The 21,889-nt window shown below is 54.9% G+C and overlaps 3 protein-coding genes and 1 long non-coding RNA gene across 10 annotated transcripts; 2 read left to right on the top strand and 2 right to left on the bottom strand.

Annotated features, from left to right (window-relative positions):
• The first annotated feature begins 174 nt into the window (after positions 1–174).
• On the top strand, positions 175–3,144 carry USE1 (unconventional SNARE in the ER 1). 2 transcript variants are annotated; one of them, XM_086408593.1, is made up of 8 exons: positions 175–334; positions 650–699; positions 821–899; positions 986–1,138; positions 1,657–1,669; positions 2,070–2,097; positions 2,529–2,703; positions 2,948–3,144. In XM_086408593.1, exons 1-8 carry the CDS (start codon positions 194–196, stop codon positions 3,128–3,130), a joined length of 822 nt encoding a protein of 273 aa, XP_086264719.1. In that variant the 5' UTR covers positions 175–193; the 3' UTR covers positions 3,131–3,144. The 2 variants fall into 2 exon arrangements, 1 of the variants encoding a protein (XP_086264719.1); XR_015166527.1 differs by lacking the exon at positions 1,657–1,669.
• A 454-nt stretch (positions 3,145–3,598) lies between these two features.
• Positions 3,599–6,974, bottom strand: LOC147368161 (uncharacterized). Its single transcript, XR_015166529.1, has 3 exons — positions 5,505–6,974; positions 5,058–5,160; positions 3,599–4,044 (listed from the first exon to the last, which is right to left on the bottom strand). It is a non-coding gene; the product is annotated as an uncharacterized LOC147368161 (long non-coding RNA).
• Positions 5,937–9,164, top strand: OCEL1 (occludin/ELL domain containing 1). Of its 6 annotated transcripts, none has more exons than XM_086408595.1 (6): positions 5,937–6,977; positions 7,190–7,366; positions 7,489–7,688; positions 8,097–8,262; positions 8,496–8,549; positions 8,760–9,164. In XM_086408595.1, exons 2-6 carry the CDS (start codon positions 7,289–7,291, stop codon positions 8,880–8,882), a joined length of 621 nt encoding a protein of 206 aa, XP_086264721.1. In that variant the 5' UTR covers positions 5,937–6,977; positions 7,190–7,288; the 3' UTR covers positions 8,883–9,164. The 6 variants fall into 6 exon arrangements, with proteins under 6 accessions (XP_086264721.1, XP_086264722.1, XP_086264723.1 ...); XM_086408596.1 differs by having other exon boundaries at positions 6,699–6,977; positions 7,240–7,366; XM_086408594.1 differs by lacking the exon at positions 5,937–6,977 and adding an exon at positions 7,078–7,136 and having other exon boundaries at positions 7,240–7,366.
• Positions 9,165–11,243: 2,079 nt separating this feature from the next.
• Positions 11,244–21,839, bottom strand: NR2F6 (nuclear receptor subfamily 2 group F member 6). Its single transcript, XM_086408583.1, has 4 exons — positions 21,371–21,839; positions 17,710–17,804; positions 13,497–14,081; positions 11,244–11,983 (listed from the first exon to the last, which is right to left on the bottom strand). Exons 1-4 carry the CDS (start codon positions 21,652–21,654, stop codon positions 11,709–11,711), a joined length of 1,239 nt encoding a protein of 412 aa, XP_086264709.1. The 5' UTR covers positions 21,655–21,839; the 3' UTR covers positions 11,244–11,708.
• Positions 21,840–21,889: the final 50 nt, after the last annotated feature.

Below are 21,889 nucleotides of genomic sequence, written 5' to 3'. Positions count from 1 at the left end.
AACCTTTCCGGAAGGATCAAGACGCTCGCAAGAATAAGCAAGCGGTTCATCCCGGAGTAAATGCAGACGGGATGGTGTCTCGCATTGAAAGAAGACATTACTTCCGCCACCCTAAACAGGAATGGGACAGCAAACGAACAGGGCACTTCCGACCGGAAAGAGGCCACGGAGGGCACTTCCGCCATCTCTTAAGATGGCGCCGGCGGAAGGGGCGGAGTACCACTGGGTGGTGATGGCAGCGTCGAGGCTGGAGCTGAACCTGGTGCGGCTGCTGTGCCGCTGCGAGGCGATGGCAGCGGAGAAACGGGACCCGGACGAGTGGCGTCTAGAAAAGGTAGGGAATCTCGTGTTTCCTCGTAAACCCCGAATCCAAGAGAGTGGTCCCCGCATCTAGAGGCCACCGGGCCCGAGTCCCCCGCCTCGCCAGCCAGCGTGGCCACGCCCCTTCCGGTTGGTTCCGGCCACGTCCACCTGCTGCTCTCCCGCCTTCTCCCTGGGGCTCAGCTGGTCCCTCCCCCTGATAATTGGCTCCTCCTGTTTCAACCCCGCCCCCATCCTGGCCTCGCCCCTTGTTGGCTCTGATCTCTCTAAGCAGGATGTCGGGGTAGGGGGGAGGACTGGGCTGACACCCCCCCCTTTTTGTCCCCAGTACGTGGGAGCTCTCGAGGACATGCTGCAGGCCCTGAAAGCACAGGCGAGGTGAGTGCAAGCGGCCACAAGTGGTTCAAAATTGAGTCTCCTACTGGAGACCAAGTTCCCGCTAAGAACCTCCCCTCAACTGGGCACAGTAGGCTTTCCTTTTCCTCTTCTCCCCTTCCAGCAAACCGGCTTCCGAGGTGCTCAATGAATATTCTCGGAAGGTAGATTTTCTGAAGGGAATGCTGCAGGCAGAGAAACTGGTAAGCAGGGGCACTTCTGCCTGGTCAACCGTCATGCTCACCTGGGGCCTGCCCCTCTGGTGACTGCTCCCTTCCCGCTTCTGCAGACCTCCTCCTCAGAGAAGGCACTAGCCAACCAGTTCCTGGCCCCTGGCCGAGTACCAACTACAGCAAGGGAACGGGTACCCGCTACGAAGACAGTGCACCTACAGTCACGGGCTCGGTACACCAGTGAAATGCGGAGTGAGCTGCTAGGCACGGTAGGGCTCCCTCCCAAGTCCCGGGAAAACTTCAGCTGGGGACAGGACTTTGTGCATGGAGGTGGCCAGAACAACAAACACTTCCGGTGCAGGGACTAGGATACCCAACAGACAGGACCTGGACCATCAGACAAGGCTTCCCAACAGACAGGCATCGTGGCCAGGGCTTTACTAGATTAGTAAGAGTTTTGGTACATGGCAAAAATGGCACATCTACACTTAAAAGCCCCAGAGTTGGCCCGGAGCAAGGTTTGGCCCCGCCTCACCACACGTAAGTGAGTTTTTTCAGCTGTGAAATAGGATGGCAGATACTTCTATGAGCACTTTCTGTGGATCTGAAAAATACCCTTCAAAATATGAACCCTTGTTTTCAGTTTATAGATGAGGAAACTGAGCCTCAAAGGTCATAGGACTTGTCCAGGGTCCTGATTGAGGGTGGGGAGTTTCTGAAAGCAGAAAGGACAGGTCTGGGGGCATGGCATGGTTGGTGATTCTGTGCCTCTCCTTTTTTCCCACAGGACTCTAGTGAAGGTGAGACAGCATGAGCAGAACAGGACTCAAGGCCTGGGACATACATGTATTCTTAGTGCCCCACATCCCTCGTGCCTAACCTGGCTCCCACAGGGTGTACACAGCCCGGGGAAACTGTGCCCAGGGGCCTTACCATACTTGAAGGGGGTGTCAGGACAGAGGAAGGGGCCCTAGAGGAGACAGAATTGGACACTCCCAGCCCAAGTGACTAAGGCTGGCTAGAGGGGGGACCTGGGGCCTGGGGGAGCCCTGATGAGGAAGACTTCCTGCACCTGCTGTGCGACAGACAGAATGGGAAATGGCCTTGTGAGTAGCAGACACATCCCGGGCAATGGTCAGTAAACTGGAAAACAGCAAACCAATTCTTCCTTTTTGCCTGCTTGGCTTGTTTTGCTTTCAGAGCCTGAACTGGATGTGAGGAAGAGAACGTGAGTATCTTCAGCCCTTGGGCAGCACTGTGGGGAGAGGGGAGTTGGGCAAAGCTTGGACCACTAAAGCACAACCACGAGCATCTAAACACCAATCAGGGGAACCCCAGTGGTCCAGTACTGAGGACTGTGTGCTTTCACTGCCAAGGGCCCGGGTTCAATCCCTGGTTGGAGAAAAAGATCCTGCAGGCTGAGCGGTGCAGCCAGTAATAATAATAAGAAAATTAAAAAAAAAAAAAAAAAAACACTTAACGAACAGCCACTTCTGAGGATGCTTTTCCCAGAAGCCAAAGCAAAAAAGGAGAAAGAACCCCAAGCAGCGCGGTAGCTGGAACTATAATCTCTAGGTCCCTTGAAAACATGTTGGTCTCTTCCCTCCTTCCCCCATCCCCTGATCTCATACCCACTGGTCTACCCATCTGTGGGGTCAGTGGGGCATCAGGGCCCACACCAAGGGATGAGAAGCAGTCAGCAGCCGAGCTAGACCTTGTCCTGCAGCGACACCAGAACCTCCAGGAGAAGCTGGCAGAGGAGATGCTCGGCCTGGCCCGGAGCCTCAAGACCAACACACTGGCTGCCCAGAGTGTCATCAAGAAGGACAACCAGGTATGAGGACTCTGGGAACCCTAGAGCCTCTGGTTTGGGGCATCAAAGAAGGCTTCCCAGAAGAAGGTCCCTATGGCTGGGACTTAGCTGGATGAATAGGAGTTTGGCAGAAGTCAAAAATGGCATTCCCAGAAGAGGAAATAGCACTAGCAAGGGCCAAGAAGTATAGATTTACCCCACTGCAGTAGAAAGAGGCAACACTTGGACCCAGTCCTGTTGACACCTCCCCCTGCCTCACCCACAGACCCTGTCACACTCACTCAAGATGGCTGACCAGAACCTGGAAAAGCTGAAGACGGAATCCGAGCGGCTGGAGCAGCACACACAGAAGTCGGTCAACTGGCTGCTCTGGGCCATGCTCATAGTCGTCTGCTTCATCTTCATCAGCATGATCCTCTTCATCCGCATCATGCCCAAACTCAAATAAAGACTTGGCCCGGCCTGTGTCACCTGTGCTCTCTCTGCCCTCCACCCTGTCCAGGGGTGATACCTTTTGGGGTTGGCAACATGATGGGAAGGCCCTTGGAGCCCCATGAGAGCTGCAGAGAGTACAGGACCAGGGGAGGAAGGAGGTCAGGCAGCTGGGGGAGGTGAGTCACAAGCCTGCCTCCCATTTCTGCCCCCCGCCCCCCAGGTACCTACTTCACACTGGACAAGGCAGGGCCCATAGGGGCCCCAAGAACTCCCAATCTGATGGAGTCAGAGCCAAACACATTCCTGTGGAGTCAAGGTAAGGTCTGGAGGGTTGGGGAGGAGTGGGCCCATGCCTGGAGGTCAGCCTGTAGGAAGGGTTGAAAAGTTGTCTCTTTTGAGCTATGAACGACACCGGGATTCTTGGCCTCTGGAGGAGATGAATTTGATCCAGAGCCAGTGACAAGGCTTGACCGCTCAGAAATTTTGTGTAATAAAGTTTTATTAACTTGCTAGTTTTCAGCAAGAAGTTATATACCTATTAGCAAGCTGCTAATTAGAGAAAAGGAAATGTCTGAAAACTCAGAGTGGCACCGGGCCCCTCACCCACAACATGCATTTTGCGATAACACTGGCACAAGGTGAGTCATCCCGGGCCATACAACAGTTGACATGGGGACTTCCCCGGTGGCCCAGTGGTTAAGAGTCTATGCTTCCAATGCAGGGGGCCCAGGTTCAGTCCCTGGTCAGGGAACTAGATTCCACACGCCTCAACGAAGACCTCTTGCGACCAAATAAATTCCTTAAAAAAAATTGACGTGAATCTTGAAGAAAGGCAGATTTCCAAGCAAATACACAGTTGCATTAACATAGCTTAAGAGAACATTTCCGTGAGTAAAACATGCTGGTTTTCTGAGTCTTCGGCAGAACCTACTTGATGAAAGACAGAGTCTAAGGTAAGTACATAGTTCATTAACATAGCTTAAGAAAAACATTTCCATAAGAAAAACGCATTGGTTAGCTCAAGGTTTGAGAAAAGTTAATTTCAGGTGGAACCAGGTGTCATCATGGCAACACAAAATTTTTAAAGAAACCTTTTAATTTTGCATAGAGAAGGGGAAAATGTCTGACACTTGTAGTTTGTTTCCTCCTGCCACTTAAGAGAGATAAAAAAAAAATGTCTGACACTTGCAACCTATTTCCTCCATCTGGGGACCCCTAGCCTTCCTGCCTATTACCCTCTCCGGGTGTCAGTGCTGGGCTTTCCTTGGGATTGAAAGTGGTAATTTAGAGACAAGGCTTAGCCCAGCCACAGCCGAAAGTCTCAGGACACTGCAGATGCTTCACACAGTCACTCAGCAAACACAAGAAAATCAGTGGCGACCCTGCCTGCCCAGGTCATAGTTTGGGTGGGCGTTGGAGTTGGGACCCTGGAAGGGATCATGGAGTATGAGTCCAGAGGAATTATGGGTCCTGAGTTCTGCTTATCCCCACTCCAGATGTCAAGAGCAAAGTCTGTGAGAGGAGTGACTGAAGAAGCTTGGAAAGGAAGGGTGGACAGAAGGTGCCTGTGGAACATGCATGGAGTTGTCCGTGTGGGCCCCACCCCCACTGCATCAGCATAGGTGTAAAACCACCACTAATACCTTTTAAAATTCTGGTGGCAGTTTTTAAAGCTTTATGAAAGCTCTAGTGGCAACTCTTTAAAAGTAGACCATAAGAAGGAGGCTCATGCTTGTGACTCAGAGATGGTTCAGTATTAGGAAGCATGTTAATAGCCGTATTAATGCATCAGGAAGCAAAATCATAGAGTGAAATGGTACTATTCACAGCATCCATTACACAAAGTCTCAATTAAAAATAACGAGCATTTCCTCATTGAACGGAAAAATCTCAAGCCAAAGGCAGTGTTGAGTTTAATGGGCAAATACTAGAAGTTTTACCGTCAAAGTGAAGAAACTAAACTGAGCTGGAGTGGAGGGATGCTCACAGTCCACCCATCTCCTCCAATGATTTAATATTGTCTGGAGGTGCTAGTCAATGCAACTAGACAACAAAAAAAATGAAAGAAGTAAAATTACTCATAGAAGATAAATTTGTCTATATAAAAAGATCCAAGCAAACTAAAACAGCTAGCTATTTCAGTAAGAAAATTTAGTAAACCAACAAGGGGGTTAATGAATATTTAAATTAACTTCCTATATGCAAAAAACAAAGTTGCAAAATATATTGGAAGAACCCATTTATAATAGTAACAGCAAAGATACACTATCTGGTTAAATCAACACCCTTAATATATAAAAAGCTCCTAAAAGCCAACAAGAAAAAAAAATTTTTGCAGGAAATAAACAGGAAAACAAATACAATGGTTTCTGAATTTTTTCACTCACCAGATTAGGCAAGATTTAAAACTTTGAAAGTACATGTACAGGAAACTGTGATGCCATTGAGGTTGCAAAGGTTGTGGGAAAACCAGCTGATTAGAGCATTATTGGCAGAAGCTCACTGAAAAACAACTTAACAATTGATGCTGTTCAGTCGCTAAGTTGTGTTCGGCTCTTTGCGACCCTATGGACTTCAGCACGCCAGGCTCCTCTGTCCTCCACGATCTACCAGAGTTTGTTCAAAGTTATGTCGGTGATGCTATGTAACCATCTCATCCTCTGCCACCCTCTTCTTTTGCCTTCAAACTTTCCCAGCTTCACAGTCTTTTCCAAGTCAGTTCAATCTGTTTGACAATCTCTCTCCAAATTAAAATACACAGGTCACTTTCCCCCGTGGATTCTGATAAGTTTCACTTCTAGGAATTCATCCTACATAAGCCTGCACAACTGGCCAAAGAAATGTGCCCTTGAATCTTTTTTCTATAGTATTGTCCGTAGTAAGGAAGATTTGTCATTGACTTCGAATCTCTCCGAAAGGAGATACAATTAACCGTGGCCTCTGGGAATAAGGGTGGGTAAGAAATTCACTCTGCGCTACGCTTCTTTTCTATGTGAATTCTCTAAACATGCCTCCAGTGCTTATTTAAAGAACTATTTAAAAAATATAACCGCTAAGTAAATAGATGCGATTCCCTGGTGGCTCAGACGGTAAAGCGTCTGCCCGCAATGCGGGAGACACGGGTTCGATCCCCGGGTCGGGAAGATCCGCTGGAGAAGGAAATGGTAACCCACTCCAGTACTCTTGCCTAGAAAATTCCATGGATGGAGGAACCTGGTGGGCTACAGTCCATGGGGTCGCAAAGAGTCGGACACGACTGAGCGACTTCACTCACTCAAGTAAATAGATAAGTCGGTGCTGCTGTTCAGTCGCTAAGTCGTGTCGGTCTCTTTGCGACCCCATGGATTGCACCACGCCAGGCTCCACTGTCTCCCGGAGTTTCCTCAGACTTCTGTCCATTGAGTCGGTGATGCTGTCTAACCATCTCATTCTCTGCCGAAAGTTCTCCAAATAAACTGAGGGTCAGAAAGGGTGAGTTACCGGCCCTAAATACACAGCAGCTAGCTTTCTCCGTCAGTCTCACCGCCAGGGTGTGGGTCCGCTTCCGGGTTCCCCCGGCCCGCCCCCTCACCGCCAGCCCCGCCCTATATACCGAGGCCCCTCCCCTGGCAAGCGGAGCGACCCAGACAGTGGACTCCAGCCTGTAGTTAATGCACCACACGGACTTCGGGAGCGGACCTAGAGTCGGAGCCCCAAACACTGGGACAGGTGACCCCAGGCAGGAGTGGTTCGTGCGGGCCGCCACCGGACCGGAGATCCCAACGGTCTTCTCGGGGGTGCTGTCCCTGGACTCCGCCTAGCCCTGCGGGAGAGATTGCGGGCCGCGCCGGGGTTAACGCGAGCCAATCCTGGGCTGCGCGGTACGTAACGGATTATTTGCATAGCGCTCTTCCGGGTTACGCAGCCGGCGGCGGGCCTGGGGCTCCCTGAGGCCAATGGCGTGCGTCTATGCAAATGAGCGCGGAAATTGAGAAAGCGTAACGGGTAAAGTAGTTGGCCGCTCCGGGAGCCGCCTCCCGGTGAGTCCTCCCACCGTCCCACCTCCAATTATGTCCCTCTGCTGTGTCCACAGTCCGCCCGCCGACCATCCCCGCCACACGCTGTTCACGGCTCTCCCCGCAGGACCCGTACACCTGCCCGGGGACGCCGGAGCGGCGCCGTCCCCAAGCCGATGCCCACCCGAGAGCCCTCCCGGACCCATGGCTCCCGGGGGAACCTGCAGACCCGTCCGCCTGGCCCTGGCCCTCCGGTGAGTCTGAAAGGGAGGAGGGTTCCGAGGCCGAGCCCAGGCATAGGATTCATTTCCCCCTCTTTAAGGGATGCCGGCTAACCCTCGTTAACTCCAAACCATGATTCCTGCGCCTTCTGCAGCGGCTGGTGTCTAGAGGCCTCAAACCCAGCGCTCCCCCAACTGTGTACCAGCCCCAGCCCGGAGCCCACAGGACAAAGCCCAAGAAGATTGTATTTGAGGATGAACTCCCCTCCCGGGCCCTCCTGGGCACCAAGAAGTCTACTAGAGCCATCTGCGAGAGACATGTGCCTAGGCCCCACCCCGTGCCTGACTATGAGCTGTGAGTGGTTCCTAATTTCATGGAACAGGGAAGAGGCACTGAGGCTGGGACTTTGACAAGCGAGTAAGAGTTTGGTGGTTTAGTCGCCAAGTTGTGTCTGACTCTTAGGACCCCATGGACTGTAGCCTGCCAGGCTCCTCTGTCCATGGGATTCTCCAGGCAAGAATACTGGAGTGGGCTGCCATTTCCTTCTCCAGGGGATCTTCCTGACCCGGGAATCAAACCTGGGTCTCCTGCAGATTATTTACCAACTGAGCTACAAGGGAAGAGTAAGAGTTTACCAAATAGTAAAAAGAGAAGAAGGGCATTTGGGGCAGGGAGCCCAACAGAGACAAAGAAAAGCAAATTACAGTGATTGTGGAAAAGAGTTCTTTCCACTCATACTTTGACCCCCTTTCAACCTGGTAGTAAGTACCCACCAGTGAGCACTGCAAAGGATCGGAGCCGCTATGCTGCGGTGTTTCAGGACCAGTACCCAGAGTTCTTGGAGCTCCAGCAGGAGGTGGGCTCTGCACAGGCAAAGCTCCAGCAGCTGGAGGCCCTGCTGAACTCACTGCCCAGACCCCGAAGCCAGGTCAGCACCAGGTGGAAACCCTCACCCTACATCCCTTGCAAGTGGCCTAAGCCTGGCCTCTGGAAGCCCAATGGGTTCAGATCTCTGGGCCTCTTCCTCGTCCAGGCTGGGCGGGCACCACATCACATGGGCCAAGGTCAGCCCTTGACAAGGTCCACCTTGTCTGAACCTGTTTCCCCATCCCTCCTTGGGTCCTGTGCTCCCTGAGCACCCGCTTCCTTCTCCTCTGGCAGAAGGAGGCCCATGTTGCTGCCCGTGTCTGGAGGGAATTTGAGAAGAAGCAGATGGTGAGTTGTGCCTCTTGAGTCCTACAGCCTGGCCTTTGCACCGCCCCCCGCCCCCCCTCCACATACTCACACTCCCATGAGGCTGGGCACTTGTGCCCAGTTTCATGGAAAGAAAACTAAGGTTCAGAGAGGAAAAGATGAAAGCTCAAGCAGCTTGAGAGGCATAGGCCAGACTGCCATAAAGACTTCCCTGGATCTCACCCTGCTCAGGACCCCAGCTTCTTGGACAAGCAGGCTCGCTGCCATTACCTGAAGGGCAAACTAAGGCACCTCAAGACACAGATCCAGAAATTTGACGACCAAGGAGACAGCGAGGGCTCTGTGTACTTCTGAGTGTCCTGGCGAATAGAGGGAACCAACGAAGTGGGGGGCCCTACGCTGCCCTTCCTTCTCTTCTTCCCTCCTGATCTTTGCTGTTACTGTTGCCCAGCCTGGGGTAGCCATGCCTGATTTTAAATGCCTTCGCCTTTGAGGCCTAGATCTGATGGCCCCTCTTCCAGCAAGGCTTCCCAGAACCTCCTGCAGGACTTCCATGGAGACCCTACATCCCAGTCCATCCCCTGGAAGTGGGTCCTGCTCTCCATTCCAGTGGAATAAACATTTATTAAGTACCTACTGCCGCTTAAAACTCCTGGTTTCACTCGTCACCAAAAAATTGTTCTTCCTGAGCAAGGGAATTGGCCAAGGTCTCTGAGTAGACTGTGAACCCTAGTCTATCCAGGGGGCTCCAAGAGTCTCAAATGGCTTCCAAGAGTCTCCAAGAGTAGGAAGCTGAGGGGTCAACCATTAGTGTCACCCCCTCAGCCGGGAGGGTCCCCTAATGTCCATGCCGAGCCAGGCTCTGGGTAGCATGGATGGAGCACAGGTAGGACCAGGCTCCACGTGAAGCCCAGTGATGGTAGCCCAGGAGCTTTCTTTGAGCCTTGGCCTCCCAGAGCACAGGGGCAGTTAGGCAGGCTGCAGGCAAGGAAGGCAGTGCCAGCCACTGGGTCACAGAGAGGTCTCAGCCCCAGGATCGGTCCTCAAGAACAAATGTCCTCAGAGAGCCCACTGTGATAGAGCAAGGAGAGGGGGCTGGACCCCAACAGGTGTCCTGACAACCAGAGAGGCTCAAGATGTCTTCTTCCAGCAACAGAGGTTTGGGTTTTGTAGAAGCTCAGCAATCAGGCCTGGACAAGCATCCAAGTCTCTGACCAACTGGAAGCAGGACAGACACCATGGTCTTGGTCAGTCCACAGACGTCCTGTGAATCTGAGAAACAGTGCATTGCTGTCCAGCCGGCTGGAGTGGACATTCACTTATGCACAGGACCTCTCAGAAAACACCCACCCAGGGCAGAAACCAGCCCAGCTGCCAGTGGGAGAGCTTCATCCCATTCCAACCTCAGTCCCCTTCTGGGGACAGGGCACACCCAAGAGACCTTCACTCATTTGTTTCCGTCTTCCCAGATGTCCCGAGATGGACATGGGGGAGATGAGGGTTCCAATGGGGAACATTCTGGAGGGCTGAGGCTGCTTTATGGCTAAGCCCTAGCCCAACCTACAGGGTGAGACCCCGGTTCTTCCCTGTTTTCAAAGGACCATGATTGATAAATTTGTCTTCACTTGACAAGCCTTCAGTCAGGGCCAAAAGGTGCCACCCACAGCACCATCTGGGCCCTTTCTACCCATCCCCTAGAGCCACAGTCCTGGCATAAATTCCACAGATGCCTTTCCTACTACAGAACTGGGCCACAACCTTCTGAGGCCAGGCTGGCACGCCCCCTGGTGCCCTGCATCACCCCATATCACCTCAATTAAGTCCACATTTCAAGGTCTGACCTTAGAGGTCTCCATCTTCTAAATACCAATTTCTAAAAGTTTTTTTAATTACGTGTAACAAAAAAAATTTAAACTGGCTCAGGCACAGAAGGGGAAGTCTGGGCTCATGGAACTGAAATGCCCAAGGGTTTCAGATGTGGCTTGATCCAGGGGCTCCAAAAGTATCCTGTGAAATTGGTCTCCTTTTTGGCTCTGCTTTATCCTAATTTCCATCCTGCCATTGAATCTCACTGGCCAGCTCTGGGCCACATGCCCTCCCTAAACCAGTCGCTGTGGCCAGCGAAATGGAGGGCTCTATCTTGGCTGAGGTCAAGGGACAGAACTCGCCCCAAACATTTCTCCCAAGGACACTGGGGCCCAGACACCATGATTAAGGGTTGACCAAAGAAAACAAAGGGACTTCCCTGCCAGTCCGGTGGGTTAGGCCTTGGCATGGTCGGGGAACTAACATCTCATAAGCCGTGTGGTGCAGCTAAAAGAGGAAGAACAATAAAGTACTTAGTCCAGGGTTTGTATGAATGTATGAGGCTCACTTTCATAGGCCAGAATCTAAATTCATCTGCTCAGCCCAACTCCTACAAACTCATTGGCTGACCTCTGGCCTCCCCTTCCAGCCTGTTTCCACACAAAACTATCCCACACAAACACATTTTAAAAAACCAGCAAGTAGGGCTGTTAGGTTGTAGGTGTTCCAGCTGGGCTGGCAGTGGGTCCCCATGGTGGGTGCCTTCTGTGTCACCCCTCCCCCGACTAAGATGATGGAGCAAGTAGGGCTGTTGTTAGGTTGTAGGTGTTCCAGCTGGGCTGGGAGTGGGTCCCCATGGTGGGTGCCTTCTGTGTCACCCCTCCCCCGACTAAGATGATGGAGACTGTGCAGGTAGGAAACTTCTTTATTATTGGCCGTGATTCATCCATCATGTAGTGTCCAACATGGATTACGTGTCCAGAGGATCAGTCTGGCACTCATCACCCCTGCCTGGCTGCAGCTGCCCCTCCAGTCCAGACGCCAGGACTTTGCCCATCACACCAGAGAAGCCACACCCCCACGAGTTTATTCTTGGGGTACCAAGGGACAAGGCTGTCCTGGGATTGGACCCTCTGTCTCACCCCTCATTTTCATCAGGGTTTCTGGGGAAGACTTGACTGGAGTCTAGACAAATCAGTCTCTTTTTGGTTTCATGATCATTTAGAAAACAGAAAAGACAAACATTTCACAGTCTTTAAAAAATAGGAGTCTGAGGAGGGAAGCCAGGGTCCTCTGTCCGGGGGAGCACCCTCCCCCGCCCCGGAGGCCTGAGCATCCGTGTCCCTTGAGGTCTGCAGACCTGGCCCTGTCTGGTCACTGGCCTGAGCCGTAGGGCCAGTTGAAGGTACTTCCTGACAGCAGCATGTCTCGGATCAGCGTCTCGATGGGCGTCTTGCCCACCAGGCGCATGAAGAACAGCTGGGAGATGAGGGAGGCCGGGACGGCACGCAAGGCAGGGAGCCGCAGCAGCAGGCGCCCAAAGCGCTGGGGCTGCGATGGGTACTGGGCCCGCACATACTCGGTGAGGGCCACCTGCGCCTTCTCCTGCAGGCTCTCCACATGCGCTGGGTCTGAGAGGCCGCAGGCATCTAAGGGACAAGGGCAAGGTCAGAAGAAGAAGTGGCAGGAGGACACAGGACCCCAGGGCTGACCGGGGCTAGGGGACACCACTCAGGGCTGTCGGTACAGAGGAGGGCACTCAAGGGAGGGGAGACAGGACCTAGCGCACAAATGGGGTGTCTAATATCTAAGGCACTGGTGGTCCCCAAGAGATATTAAGGTGGCCTCATCTGAGGATGATGACACGGAGTGCAGGTCGTGATGTCTCAAGGGTGGAAGGGCCCTGACTAAGGCATTTAACAGGGAGACAGGTTCTAATCAAGCTTGAGGAGGAAGGAATTCCCTGGTGGTCTAGTGGTTAAGACTGCACTTCCACTGCAGGGGCTGCCTTCAGTCTCTGGTTAGGGAAATTCTGCATGCCAGGAGGTGAGGCTGAAAACACCCCAAACAAAAAGCTCAAGGGGAAGAGGGGGCTGGCAAGGGGACTTGGGAAGAAAAGCAAAGCCTAGAGAGGGTATTCAAACATACTAAACAGACCTCCCTTGTGAGTGAAGGTGACAGGTGAGAGCCCTATGAATGTCAGGGCAGAGAAAATGTCCTGGGTAAGTAAAGAGGGGCAAAGCCATATTATTGGATAAAAGCCACCTCCCTGAGTAGCCTGGGTCTGGCTCCGCATCCTTAGTTCCAGGAGACACCTAGTGGGACCTCCTTGCAAAGTGCAGAGTCTGCTATGCCACCACTCCCACCACAATAAAGCAGGGCTTTGGCGGTTACTGAAGACTAGGAAGGAACTAAGATGCCTCCGCCCCTAGGTGGGAGGGGCTTCAAGCCACACACCCTACCCGATCCAGCTCTGCTGTGGGTGGCCCCTGAAGGCCTTCCGGGGGTGGGGGGGCAGGTTGGGAGCCCGGGTCAGTGGTCTAGGGTCCTAGGAATCAGGGAGCGAAGGGCCCAGGAGACCCCAGAACCAGGTATCAGAGAACCCCTGCCTTTCGTAAGTGGAAGGCAGTCCTCCATTAAGTGGTCAGTAACAAGAGGAGCATCCCGATTTGGCAGATGAGGGTCACAGAGTTTAGGGAGAACGGAAATCAGTAAGTGACGGACAGAGCCAAGTGGGCAGACCTCCCCTCCCGCGGCCCCCCACCTGTCATTCTGCCGTCAGTGCCCACTGAGCACGTCAGTGCCCACTGAGCACGATGAACACCTTGATGAGGGGGTGAAGGGTGGGGGGGGGGGGTCTCAGGGAGCCTGAGAATCAAGGGGGGAGGCTGTGGGGCCTTAAGACATGGAGCCGTGGGGGATCAAAGTTCTTATGAAGGCCTGGGATCAGGGAGTGGGGCCATCACAGACGGTGTCAGACCGCCTGCATCGCTTCCTCCACTGTCCCCCAACAGCGCTAAAGGCGCATGCAGGGACGCAAGTCTGGCTAGCTGTAGATCAGGAAGTGGAGGACTAAGGTGGTCAAGGTCAGGAGCTAGGTCTCTCCCCTCCGCCACCCAGCCCCTCCCCAGGCCAGAGCCCCCCCATTCCAGGGCGTCTCACCAGGTGTGAAGAGCGCGATGGCCTTGAGGCAGCCATACTCCGCGGAGTCAACCTGCAAACGGCCCAGTTTGTCCACCTGTTCCTGGAAGGCGCGCACCTGGTCCATGAAGGCCACGGCACGCTCGGCGGCCATGGGCGCGGCATGCAGGCCGGCGGCGGCCAGCAGCGGCGCCGTGTGCAGGGGCAGCGCTGCCTGCGCCGCGTTCAGCACGAAGAGCTCGCTCCAGCTGAGGCGCAGCAGCGCCACCTGGTCGGCCACCGGCAGCTCAGGGAAGAAGGGCGCGTGGCGCGCCCACTCCACGGTGCTGAAGAGCAGCCGCGCCGCCAGCTCACACACATTGTCGATGCCCAGCACCGCGCCCGCCGCACCGCTCCCGGCTCCGAAAGCGCCCGCGGCTCCTGCACCGAAGCGCCCGGCCGCCGCGGGATAGGGCTCGGCACGCAGCAGCTGCGCGATCAGCTCCGACACCGGCTGCCCCGGGAAGAGGTCTCCGCCGGCCACGGCCAGCGCAGAGCCAGGAGGGCTGCCCGAGGAGGCTGCCACAGTGCCCGGTAGCGAGTGCGGAATTCGGCCGCGCTGCACCGCTGTGAAGGGGAGATAGAGATGAGGGGGTGGGGAGGGGGAGAAGGGGGAGGGAGATTGCCAGCCCGCAAGAAATGCGGAAGGTACAGGAGAGGGACGAGGGGAGTGGGGACAGGGAGCGGGGCAAGAATCAGAAGACGGGGAGTGAGGACACGAGAAACCAGAGAGGGGAGAAACCAGAGAGGGGAGCGTGGGGTGTGAGGAAGGCGGGGAGGAAGTAGGGGGAAAGTGGGTACCCCGAGTCATGGGGTGGGGCAAGTAGGGAGGAAGAAAGGTTGGAGATAAAATTATCAGAGGGTTACTCACTCCCTCCCCTCCAAGCCCCCAACTCAGCCTTTCCCTGAACCCCCAATCCCTACCTCATGGGCACAATGCTTGTTGGGAGGACAGAGGCCAAGGTCTTGCAGGCCCCACCTTGCTCCACCCTTGTGCCCTGAGGTCATGTCCAGCCACCATCAGGCTACTTCTTTCAGAGAAGGAAGTGGGGGGGGGGGGGGCATCTCAGGTGGAAATAGGACCACTGGGTGAGGGCTAATTCACATACCCGCCTCCCCCTCTTCTGGACTGTGTGAGCTCCCCTCTGCAGCCAGGGAAGCCAGACCTATCAATCATGTCTTCATCTGTCAATCATAGGAGTCTAAGAGCTGATAATGGGTCTAGGGGGGGCAAGCACCTTCCTAGGACATGGGCACATAGCCAGCCTACCCCTCAAACAAGTGATCAGTAGGAGCTGGCACTGATCTCTCCTATGGAAGTAGGATATTTCTCCACCTCCCAGCCCCACCCTCCAGGTCATGGCCCCCTAGAGCAGGTCTCATCTGCCTGGGCCTCTGCAGTGACCTCAATGTTAAGAATGAAATCCTGGTCAGTAGCAAAAAGTCGCTGTTAGCAAAAAGTAGTGTTTGTTGCTCAGTCGTGTCCGACTCCTTGCGATCCCACGGACTATAGGCCGTAAGGCTCCTCTGTCCATGGGATTCTCCATCCAAGAACCCTGGAGCGGGTAGCCATTCCCTTCTTCAGGGGATCCTGACCCAGGGATTGAACCCGGTCAGTAGCAGGTGCTCAGTAAACATGAGATTCCATCAGTAGCTTTGCCTGTGATGGGGAAGGACCAATTGCTGGCCTTGGCCAGTGCCCCCAGGGATCACGTAGGTGACAAGAGGAAAGCTGAGGTGCAAGGAGGAAGGGTGGCTGCATGCCAGCCTGGCCCATGCCACAGTGGGCAGGGTGGAGGGGCTGACTGGGCTGGATGCCCAGCAGAGACTAATTAATAAGCTTTAATGAGGTGACATGCCCAGTCTCATCACCTCCATGAACTTCTGGTCAACCCACCATGGAGCAGAGCGGGAGAGGGACACAAGTGGGAGCTGAGGGCTAGCAGAGCTGATCAGGGAAGCAGCGTTCAAGCCTTATCCCATGTGATTTGAAGTCCCAGGAGCCTCTGTCTGTCAAATGGGTGTAGCTGGGTTGAGGGCCAACTGCTAAGTCGCTTCAGTCATGTCCGACTCTGTGTGACTCCATAGACGTCATCCCACCAGGCTCCCCCATCCCTGGGATTCTCCAGGCAAGAACACTGGAGTGGGTTGCCATTTCCTTCTCCAATGCATGAAAGTGAAAAGTGAAAGTGAAGTCGCTCAGTCGTGTCAGACTCTTAGTGACCCCATGGACTGCAGCCTACCAGGCTCCTCCGTCCATGGGATTTTCCGGGCAACAGTACTGGAGTGGGGTGCCATTGCCTTCTCCAACAATGAATCCCAATTAACCTCTGGTTCACTTGGTTCTAAAGCCCATTGCCATCATTCATCCATCACCTGGCCACCTCAGGGTCTTTGCATTTGCTGTTCCTACTTCCTGAGAACCCCTTCCCAGCTCTTCCTCCCCATTAAGCCCAGACTGTGTGGGTTCAAATCCCAACCACAATTAGATTGCTCTCTGTACTCTTTCCCCACCCATAAAAGTATGCAGTTGATAATCATGACGATGATAACACCAATCACTGAATTAAATGAGAATGTATCTAACCGGCTTGGAGTAGCTTTTGGAACATGAAAATGAAAGTCACTCAATCGTGTCCGACTCTTTGGGACCCCATGGACTACACAGTCCATGACTTCTCCAGGCCAGAACACTGGAGTGGGTAGCCTTTCCCTTCTCCAGGGGATCTTCCCAACTCAGGGATTGAACCCAGGTCTCCCACATTGCAGGTGGATTCTCTACCAGCTAAGCCACAAGGGAAGCCTAAGAATACTAGAGTGGGTAGCCTATCCCTTCTCCAGTAGATATTCCCAACCCAGGGATCGAACCAGGGTCTCATAGTAAGAGCTAAATGGATAGTAACTCAAGCCAAGAAACATTAAGCACCTTCTATGTTTTAGAACCTGGTGTAGGCTCTGGGGATGTGTCAGAAAACAAGACAGACAAAAGTTTCTGACCTTGAGGAGCAGACATTCTGATGGAGGAGCAAGCAAATTATAAAGCAAGACAGATGGCCCGAATAAAGGGGTTGCAAAGGGTAATCAGGAGGGCTTCTCGGAGGAGGTGTGTTTCAGCAAATCTTAAAAGAAGGTGAGAGAGGAAGCCATGTAGGTGTCTGGGAGAGGTGTTCCAGACAGAGGGAGCCACTTGTGCAAAGGCCAAGAGAGGGCTGTGTTCGGGTCATGATCTGAGATTTATTATTTCCACCTGGAGACTCTGAAGATCTGAAGCCTGGATTTGATGTGGATTTTAGGTCAAATTCACAAGTGGAGACAAAATCCAGGTTGCGGGGGTGGGGGTATGGACAGTCACCCCCAACTTCACATGACCAAAGAGAGTGATCAGATGATCTTAAGAGAAAGACTCTGGGCAGCTGTTCCCAGCTTCTTTCACAGAGACTCAGCAGAGAAGAAACCAACAATAAAGCAGGAGAGACTCAGCTTTTAGACACAGAGAAGAACTGCCAGCCTGGCTGATAAGAGTCCAGGCAGAGACACGAAGTCCAGCCTTGGAGCCGACATTGAAGTGGGCCGGATTCTGCTCCCTAGCCCAGTGCTTCGTGTAGAAGTCTATAGGTTCCACCTGAATTCTAAGAGTAATCGGTGGAGTTCTAGACCTAGCTGCCCTGCGCAGATCCACCCAAGTCCCCAGGGCAAGGACAAGAGGCTGGGCCTCCCTCTGGCTCCCAGCATCCCCGGTCAGGCGGAAGGGTGAGCTGCCCTTTGCCTTAGTCGGGTGAGTTCCTGCCTTGGGCAAACACAAGGCAGAGGGTGGAGGGAAAGCAAATCAAAAAAAAAAGTACATCATTGTTCAGAAAGTGGTGGCCAGGATAGAGGGCAGAGGGTTACCGGGGTTAACTTCAGGTTCCCTGTCCCTGAGGCCGGGTTGGGAGAGGTGGTGGGGAGAAAGGTTCTAACATGGGCCAAAGTCGGGGAGCCCCTTGCAGCCCAGTTCTGCCTCAGCCACCAGGCAGCCACAGATAATTGGATTCCTCCAGCCCAGGGCCAGATCCAGGCCCACGGGATCTCAGGATCGGTGGTAACGAGGTTAGCAGGCGCCAGACCCCACCCTCCATGGCTCCCAGACCCCAAGAGAGGGAGCAAAGGGCAGGCTGCTTGTTCACCCTCTGCCCACCCCACCCCAGCGAGTACTCACCTTCCTTCCTCATGCCCACCCGGAAGCACTTCTTGAGGCGGCAGTATTGGCACTGGTTCCGGTGATGCTGGTCGATCTGGCAGTCACGGTTGGACCTGTGGGCATGCAGAGGTCACCAAGGGAGTCACCATGACACCTACATTCTGGCCTGGGAGCCACTTTGTGAGACGTCTTAGAAGGTTGCACCTGGGAACCATCAGGACCAACCCCCATCCCTACCAACAACCTGGGCTGGGCAGATGACCCCAAAGTGGCACAAAGGTTAAGCCTGCAGGTGTGCAAAGAGGAAAGGACAATCTGGGGGAGTGGAGACAGATGAAGAGCAGTCTGTGGCAAAGTGGATTAGCATGCCAGGGAGGGTTATGTTGGAACTGGGTTTTGAAGGATGAATACAAGTTCCCCAGGTGACCAGAGGCAGTTCCTGGCAGAATGACAATGACACCCAAAAGTTTTCCAGTTACATTTTACTTGGTCCTTGTCAGGCCAGGGGACAGGGTCTTTGTCCCAGGGCACTGTGAGAGCAGAGAAGGAACATGGTCACCAAGCAAGACTTTGTGAGTTGACTAAGAGATGAGAACCCAGGCCAGTCCTCTTTGGGATCACAGCACCATGGGGCCCCAACATTACTGCCTGGCACGAGGCCACCATCAATGTAAGAACAAACGAAGGAATGAATGAATGAACTCCTGTACCCCTCCAAGATGTCAAACCCTTCTCTAGAAAGACCATCCAACACCTAACTGAGCCCAAGAAACTTCCTCCAGGGGGTCCTCGGGGATTGCTGGTGCCTTTTCCAGGGACGGGACACATGGCCCCGCCCTCTGAAGCAACGAGTTCCGTCCAAGGTCAGTCACAAGTTGGAAGGTTCAGGCCTTTGTTCTTCCAATGTCCCCAGCGCCCTTTTTCCCTTGGCCCCTGTTCTATGTTCCCTCCATCTCTCTCTCCTCTGAGCCTTTTGAGGCCTAAACCAAGGGCTGGAGTCCCAGCTGGGCACCAATCAGGTACTCAGAGCTAGTCACAAAGTAAGACAAATACTTAATGAAGTTAAAAAGTCAAACACATCTTAGCTGCGGACACCTAAGGCCTGACCCTTGGGCAACCACTCCTCCACTGAGCCTTGGTTTCCTCATCTGGAATTGGGAGGCCAGAGGCCAATTCTATATGGGATGCACTCATTCTGGAGAAAATTGGGAGTGCAGGTTGGGGGGGTGTCAAGACTCGGGCCCCACCTGGGAGTCCCAGTGGCCAATTTTGGAGAGGTGAGGCTCCAGAGGGCCTCTGTGTCCTGCAGCACCAGCCTCCGAGCCCCCAGGAAGAGGCCCTACTAGGGCAAAGGGAGCTCAGGCAGAACCAGAACAAAGCCCAGCAGGCAGGCAGTGGGAGGGTCCTGGGCAGCCGGGTGGAAACAGCCAGGCTTGGGGCAGGCAGGCAGGGGCCTGGCTCGGGTCCCGGAGACTTCAGGGGAGGACCTGAACCTTCTGCCTCAACTTCCCCAGTTGTAGAGTCAGGAGAGATCTTCTGCCCCTCCAGATGGGAAAACAGTAAGTTCTACCTGTTATCCCACCTAAACAGCACATGCTTTGCCAGACCCCACAGTCCAACTCTGCCTTCTCCCTGGGCTTCTGGCTTTCAGTCCCATTTGATCATTGCCCTCTTGCTTACACACCTTCCTCCATGGTTCCCCATTACTTTCACTCCAGAATTTCTGACCCACTTGGCTCTAACTTCTCCCATGCCTGGGTGGTCTCACATTACATCACTGATCCCCAATCCTGCCACTGAGTGTTTGCTGGAGCCACACTCTCTGCAGGAGTGCCCTTCGCTTCTACCTGCTAAACCCCTCATGTTTCAAGGTCCACCTCCTGTGGCCTTCCTCTATGACCCTCAGGCAGAGCTCCTTGTTCCTCCTGGAACCCCAGACCATCCCTCCCTTTAGCCCAACCCAGACACCACAGACTGGGACACCTGTGTCTCACTGTATCTCCCTCAAACTGGGAGAAGGCTGGGCTTGGAACTGGGGTCTTTTCTAGGGTACTGGCATCAAACCACCCACGTCAGGCCCCGAGGGGTCTTTGTTGATTCAACCTGAGGCTCAGAGAGAAGCAGTAACTTCTCCCGGTTACACAACACAGACCTTCTCAAGAACGTGCCAGTGCCGAACCAGGTCCCTCTCCCTGGCCTTGGTGCTCCCACTCTAAGGAAGCCTCTGGGACCCCCAAACCACCTGAGCCCCTCCCCTGCCCTCCCTAAAGACCCGGCCAGAGAGCACACAGTTATTCCAGCAACAAGAATGAGGCCAAAGTCTGGTGGCCCAGTTAGCATTGGAGGAGGGAGTAAGCCAGCTCCGCGCCATACAGAGCCGCCCCCAACAGGCCAGATCTGGGGCCAAATTCCTGCTTCAGGTACCCAAGGCCCCACCCAGTAGCCCTGCCAACAAGCCCTCCAACAGCAGCTCCCCCTGGGGAGGTCCTGACCGAGACTTGCCTGGCTCCCCACCTTCCCAACCCCACAGTTCTCTTGCTAAGCCCCAAGTGGGCAGGTCTCTCCCTGGGTGACCCAGGGCAGGTGCCAAGAGCTTTCTGGGCCTTAGTTTTGCCCATGTGGAAAATGGGACCCTCCAAACGGGCTCTCCAGAGACCAAGCATGTTCCTGGAGGATGCAGAGTAGGGGTTTGTCAATGGAGGAAAAGGGGACTCAGCAAAAAGTGATGTGAAAGGCGGGGTCCTGGACCGGACACCCAGTGCCAGCAGCTTCTCCCCTAGACGTAATGCCCCGTCGGGAACCAGAAAAGCTAGCCAGGTCACACCCGGCCAGTGGGGACTCCAACCTAGGACAGCCTAGGGCTGCTTCTTGGAAACATTCATCCCCACCCAGTCTCAGAACCGACAAAAGTTTCAGGGATTTTCCAGGATCCCAATTCTGCACCTACTCCTAGCTGGGGGCGTGTAGAGGGGGTTGCGGGGCTGAAGCAGCCAAGATACGGTCAAATCCAGCCGCCACCTCGGACCTCTCTCGCAGCAGTTTCCGGTGACCCAGGGCCCAGAGAACGCCCATGGGGGTTCCCCCTGACGGGCAGGCCCAACCCCCACAGCAGAAGTGCCCCCCTCCCCCCGCCCCATGCGAAGGAAGCCGCCCTGTGCCACCTAGTTTCGCTCCAGCCGCCGCCTCAGTAGTCAGGGCGACTTTGGAAGTGATATTTGACCCCAAGGGCGCGCCGTATCGATCCGCGCGGCCGCAGACAATGGCCCCCGGACGCTGTGAGCTCCACAGTCCAAGTTCCACGTTCGATCCCCACCCGGTCCCCGGCGCGCCGAGATTCCCAAGGGAAGGGATGCCCTGGGATTAGGGACCCACCCCTGACAGCACCCCAACCCCTCACAGCGCAGAGCTGACCCCTCTCCGGAGAAAAGGAAGGGAGGAAGGAGGAGCGAGTAACTGGGGCGGAAGCCGCCAGGGACCACCTGATAGGGGGACCTGCACCGATACAGCGCCGACTGTATACACAATCTCAGGAATGTGATGGAGAGGGGGCGAGGGACCTGTGCCCCGATCTCTGACGGGAAGTAGAGAACCAGGGAAGGTCAGCGCCAGGCCCAAGGTGACCGAGCAGGTCAGAGGCCCGGCCCGGGTGCCGGCGGCGGTGCGCTGAGAGGGGGCTCACCGGCAGGTGTAGCTGAGGTTGCGGCGGATGCTCCGCTTGAAGAAGCTCTTGCAGCCCTCGCAGGTGAAGACGCCGTAGTGCTTGCCGCTCGACTTGTCCCCGCACACCACGCAGTCCACCTGCAGCCCCGGCCGCTCCTCGTCGCCTGGCTCAGCGTCGCTGGCGGCACCGGGGGGTGAGGCCGAATCTTCCTCCGCCGCGCGCGGGTAGCCGCCCGCCTTGTCCACGCCATTCGTGTCGCCGCCGCCCCCGGGGCCGCCCCAGCCGCCGGTCACCATGGCCATAGCCCCCAGGCAGCGGGGCCGGGGCGCCCCCTCCGCGTTTCTCCCTCGGGGCACCCCTCTCGGCCCGGGGGACCCTAACCGGCGCGCATCCGGTCCCTGTGCGCGGGGGTCACACGGTTGCACCCCCCAAAAAAGTTTTGCAGCAACTTCCTGCGGCCGGTCCGCGCGCCCGGGCGGAACTGGTCGGGCCGGTTCCAGGTCAACTTTCCCACGCGTGCGCGGGGCCGGGCCCCGG

This window comes from Bos grunniens, chromosome 7 (assembly GCF_055505025.1).
Source record: "Bos grunniens cultivar Pamir isolate PY7600 chromosome 7, Bosgru_T2T1.0, whole genome shotgun sequence".
In the NCBI taxonomy this organism is placed as follows: domain Eukaryota; kingdom Metazoa; phylum Chordata; class Mammalia; order Artiodactyla; family Bovidae; genus Bos; species Bos grunniens.
This window is presented reverse-complemented; position numbering and strand designations above follow the sequence as displayed.

What these genes read in the sequence shown, in the direction of transcription:
- USE1 (XM_086408593.1), top strand. Translation starts at nt 194, where the DNA reads ATGGCGCCGGCGGAAGGGGCGGAGTACCACTGGGTGGTGATGGCAGCG. An exon ending in TGCTGCAGGCAGAGAAACTG is followed by an intron (nt 900 to 985) that starts GTAAGCAGGGGC and finishes CCGCTTCTGCAG; the next exon opens with ACCTCCTCCTCAGAGAAGGC. An exon ending in TCATCAAGAAGGACAACCAG is followed by an intron (nt 2,704 to 2,947) that starts GTATGAGGACTC and finishes CCTCACCCACAG; the next exon opens with ACCCTGTCACACTCACTCAA.
- OCEL1 (XM_086408595.1), top strand. Translation starts at nt 7,289, where the DNA reads ATGCCCACCCGAGAGCCCTCCCGGACCCATGGCTCCCGGGGGAACCTG. An exon ending in CGCCTGGCCCTGGCCCTCCG is followed by an intron (nt 7,367 to 7,488) that starts GTGAGTCTGAAA and finishes CGCCTTCTGCAG; the next exon opens with CGGCTGGTGTCTAGAGGCCT. An exon ending in TGCCCAGACCCCGAAGCCAG is followed by an intron (nt 8,263 to 8,495) that starts GTCAGCACCAGG and finishes CTCCTCTGGCAG; the next exon opens with AAGGAGGCCCATGTTGCTGC.
- NR2F6 (XM_086408583.1), bottom strand. Translation starts at nt 21,654, where the DNA reads ATGGCCATGGTGACCGGCGGCTGGGGCGGCCCCGGGGGCGGCGGCGAC. An exon ending in AACCTCAGCTACACCTGCCG is followed by an intron (nt 17,805 to 21,370) that starts GTGAGCCCCCTC and finishes GCATGCCCACAG; the next exon opens with GTCCAACCGTGACTGCCAGA. An exon ending in GGTGGGCATGAGGAAGGAAG is followed by an intron (nt 14,082 to 17,709) that starts GTGAGTACTCGC and finishes TCCCCTTCACAG; the next exon opens with CGGTGCAGCGCGGCCGAATT.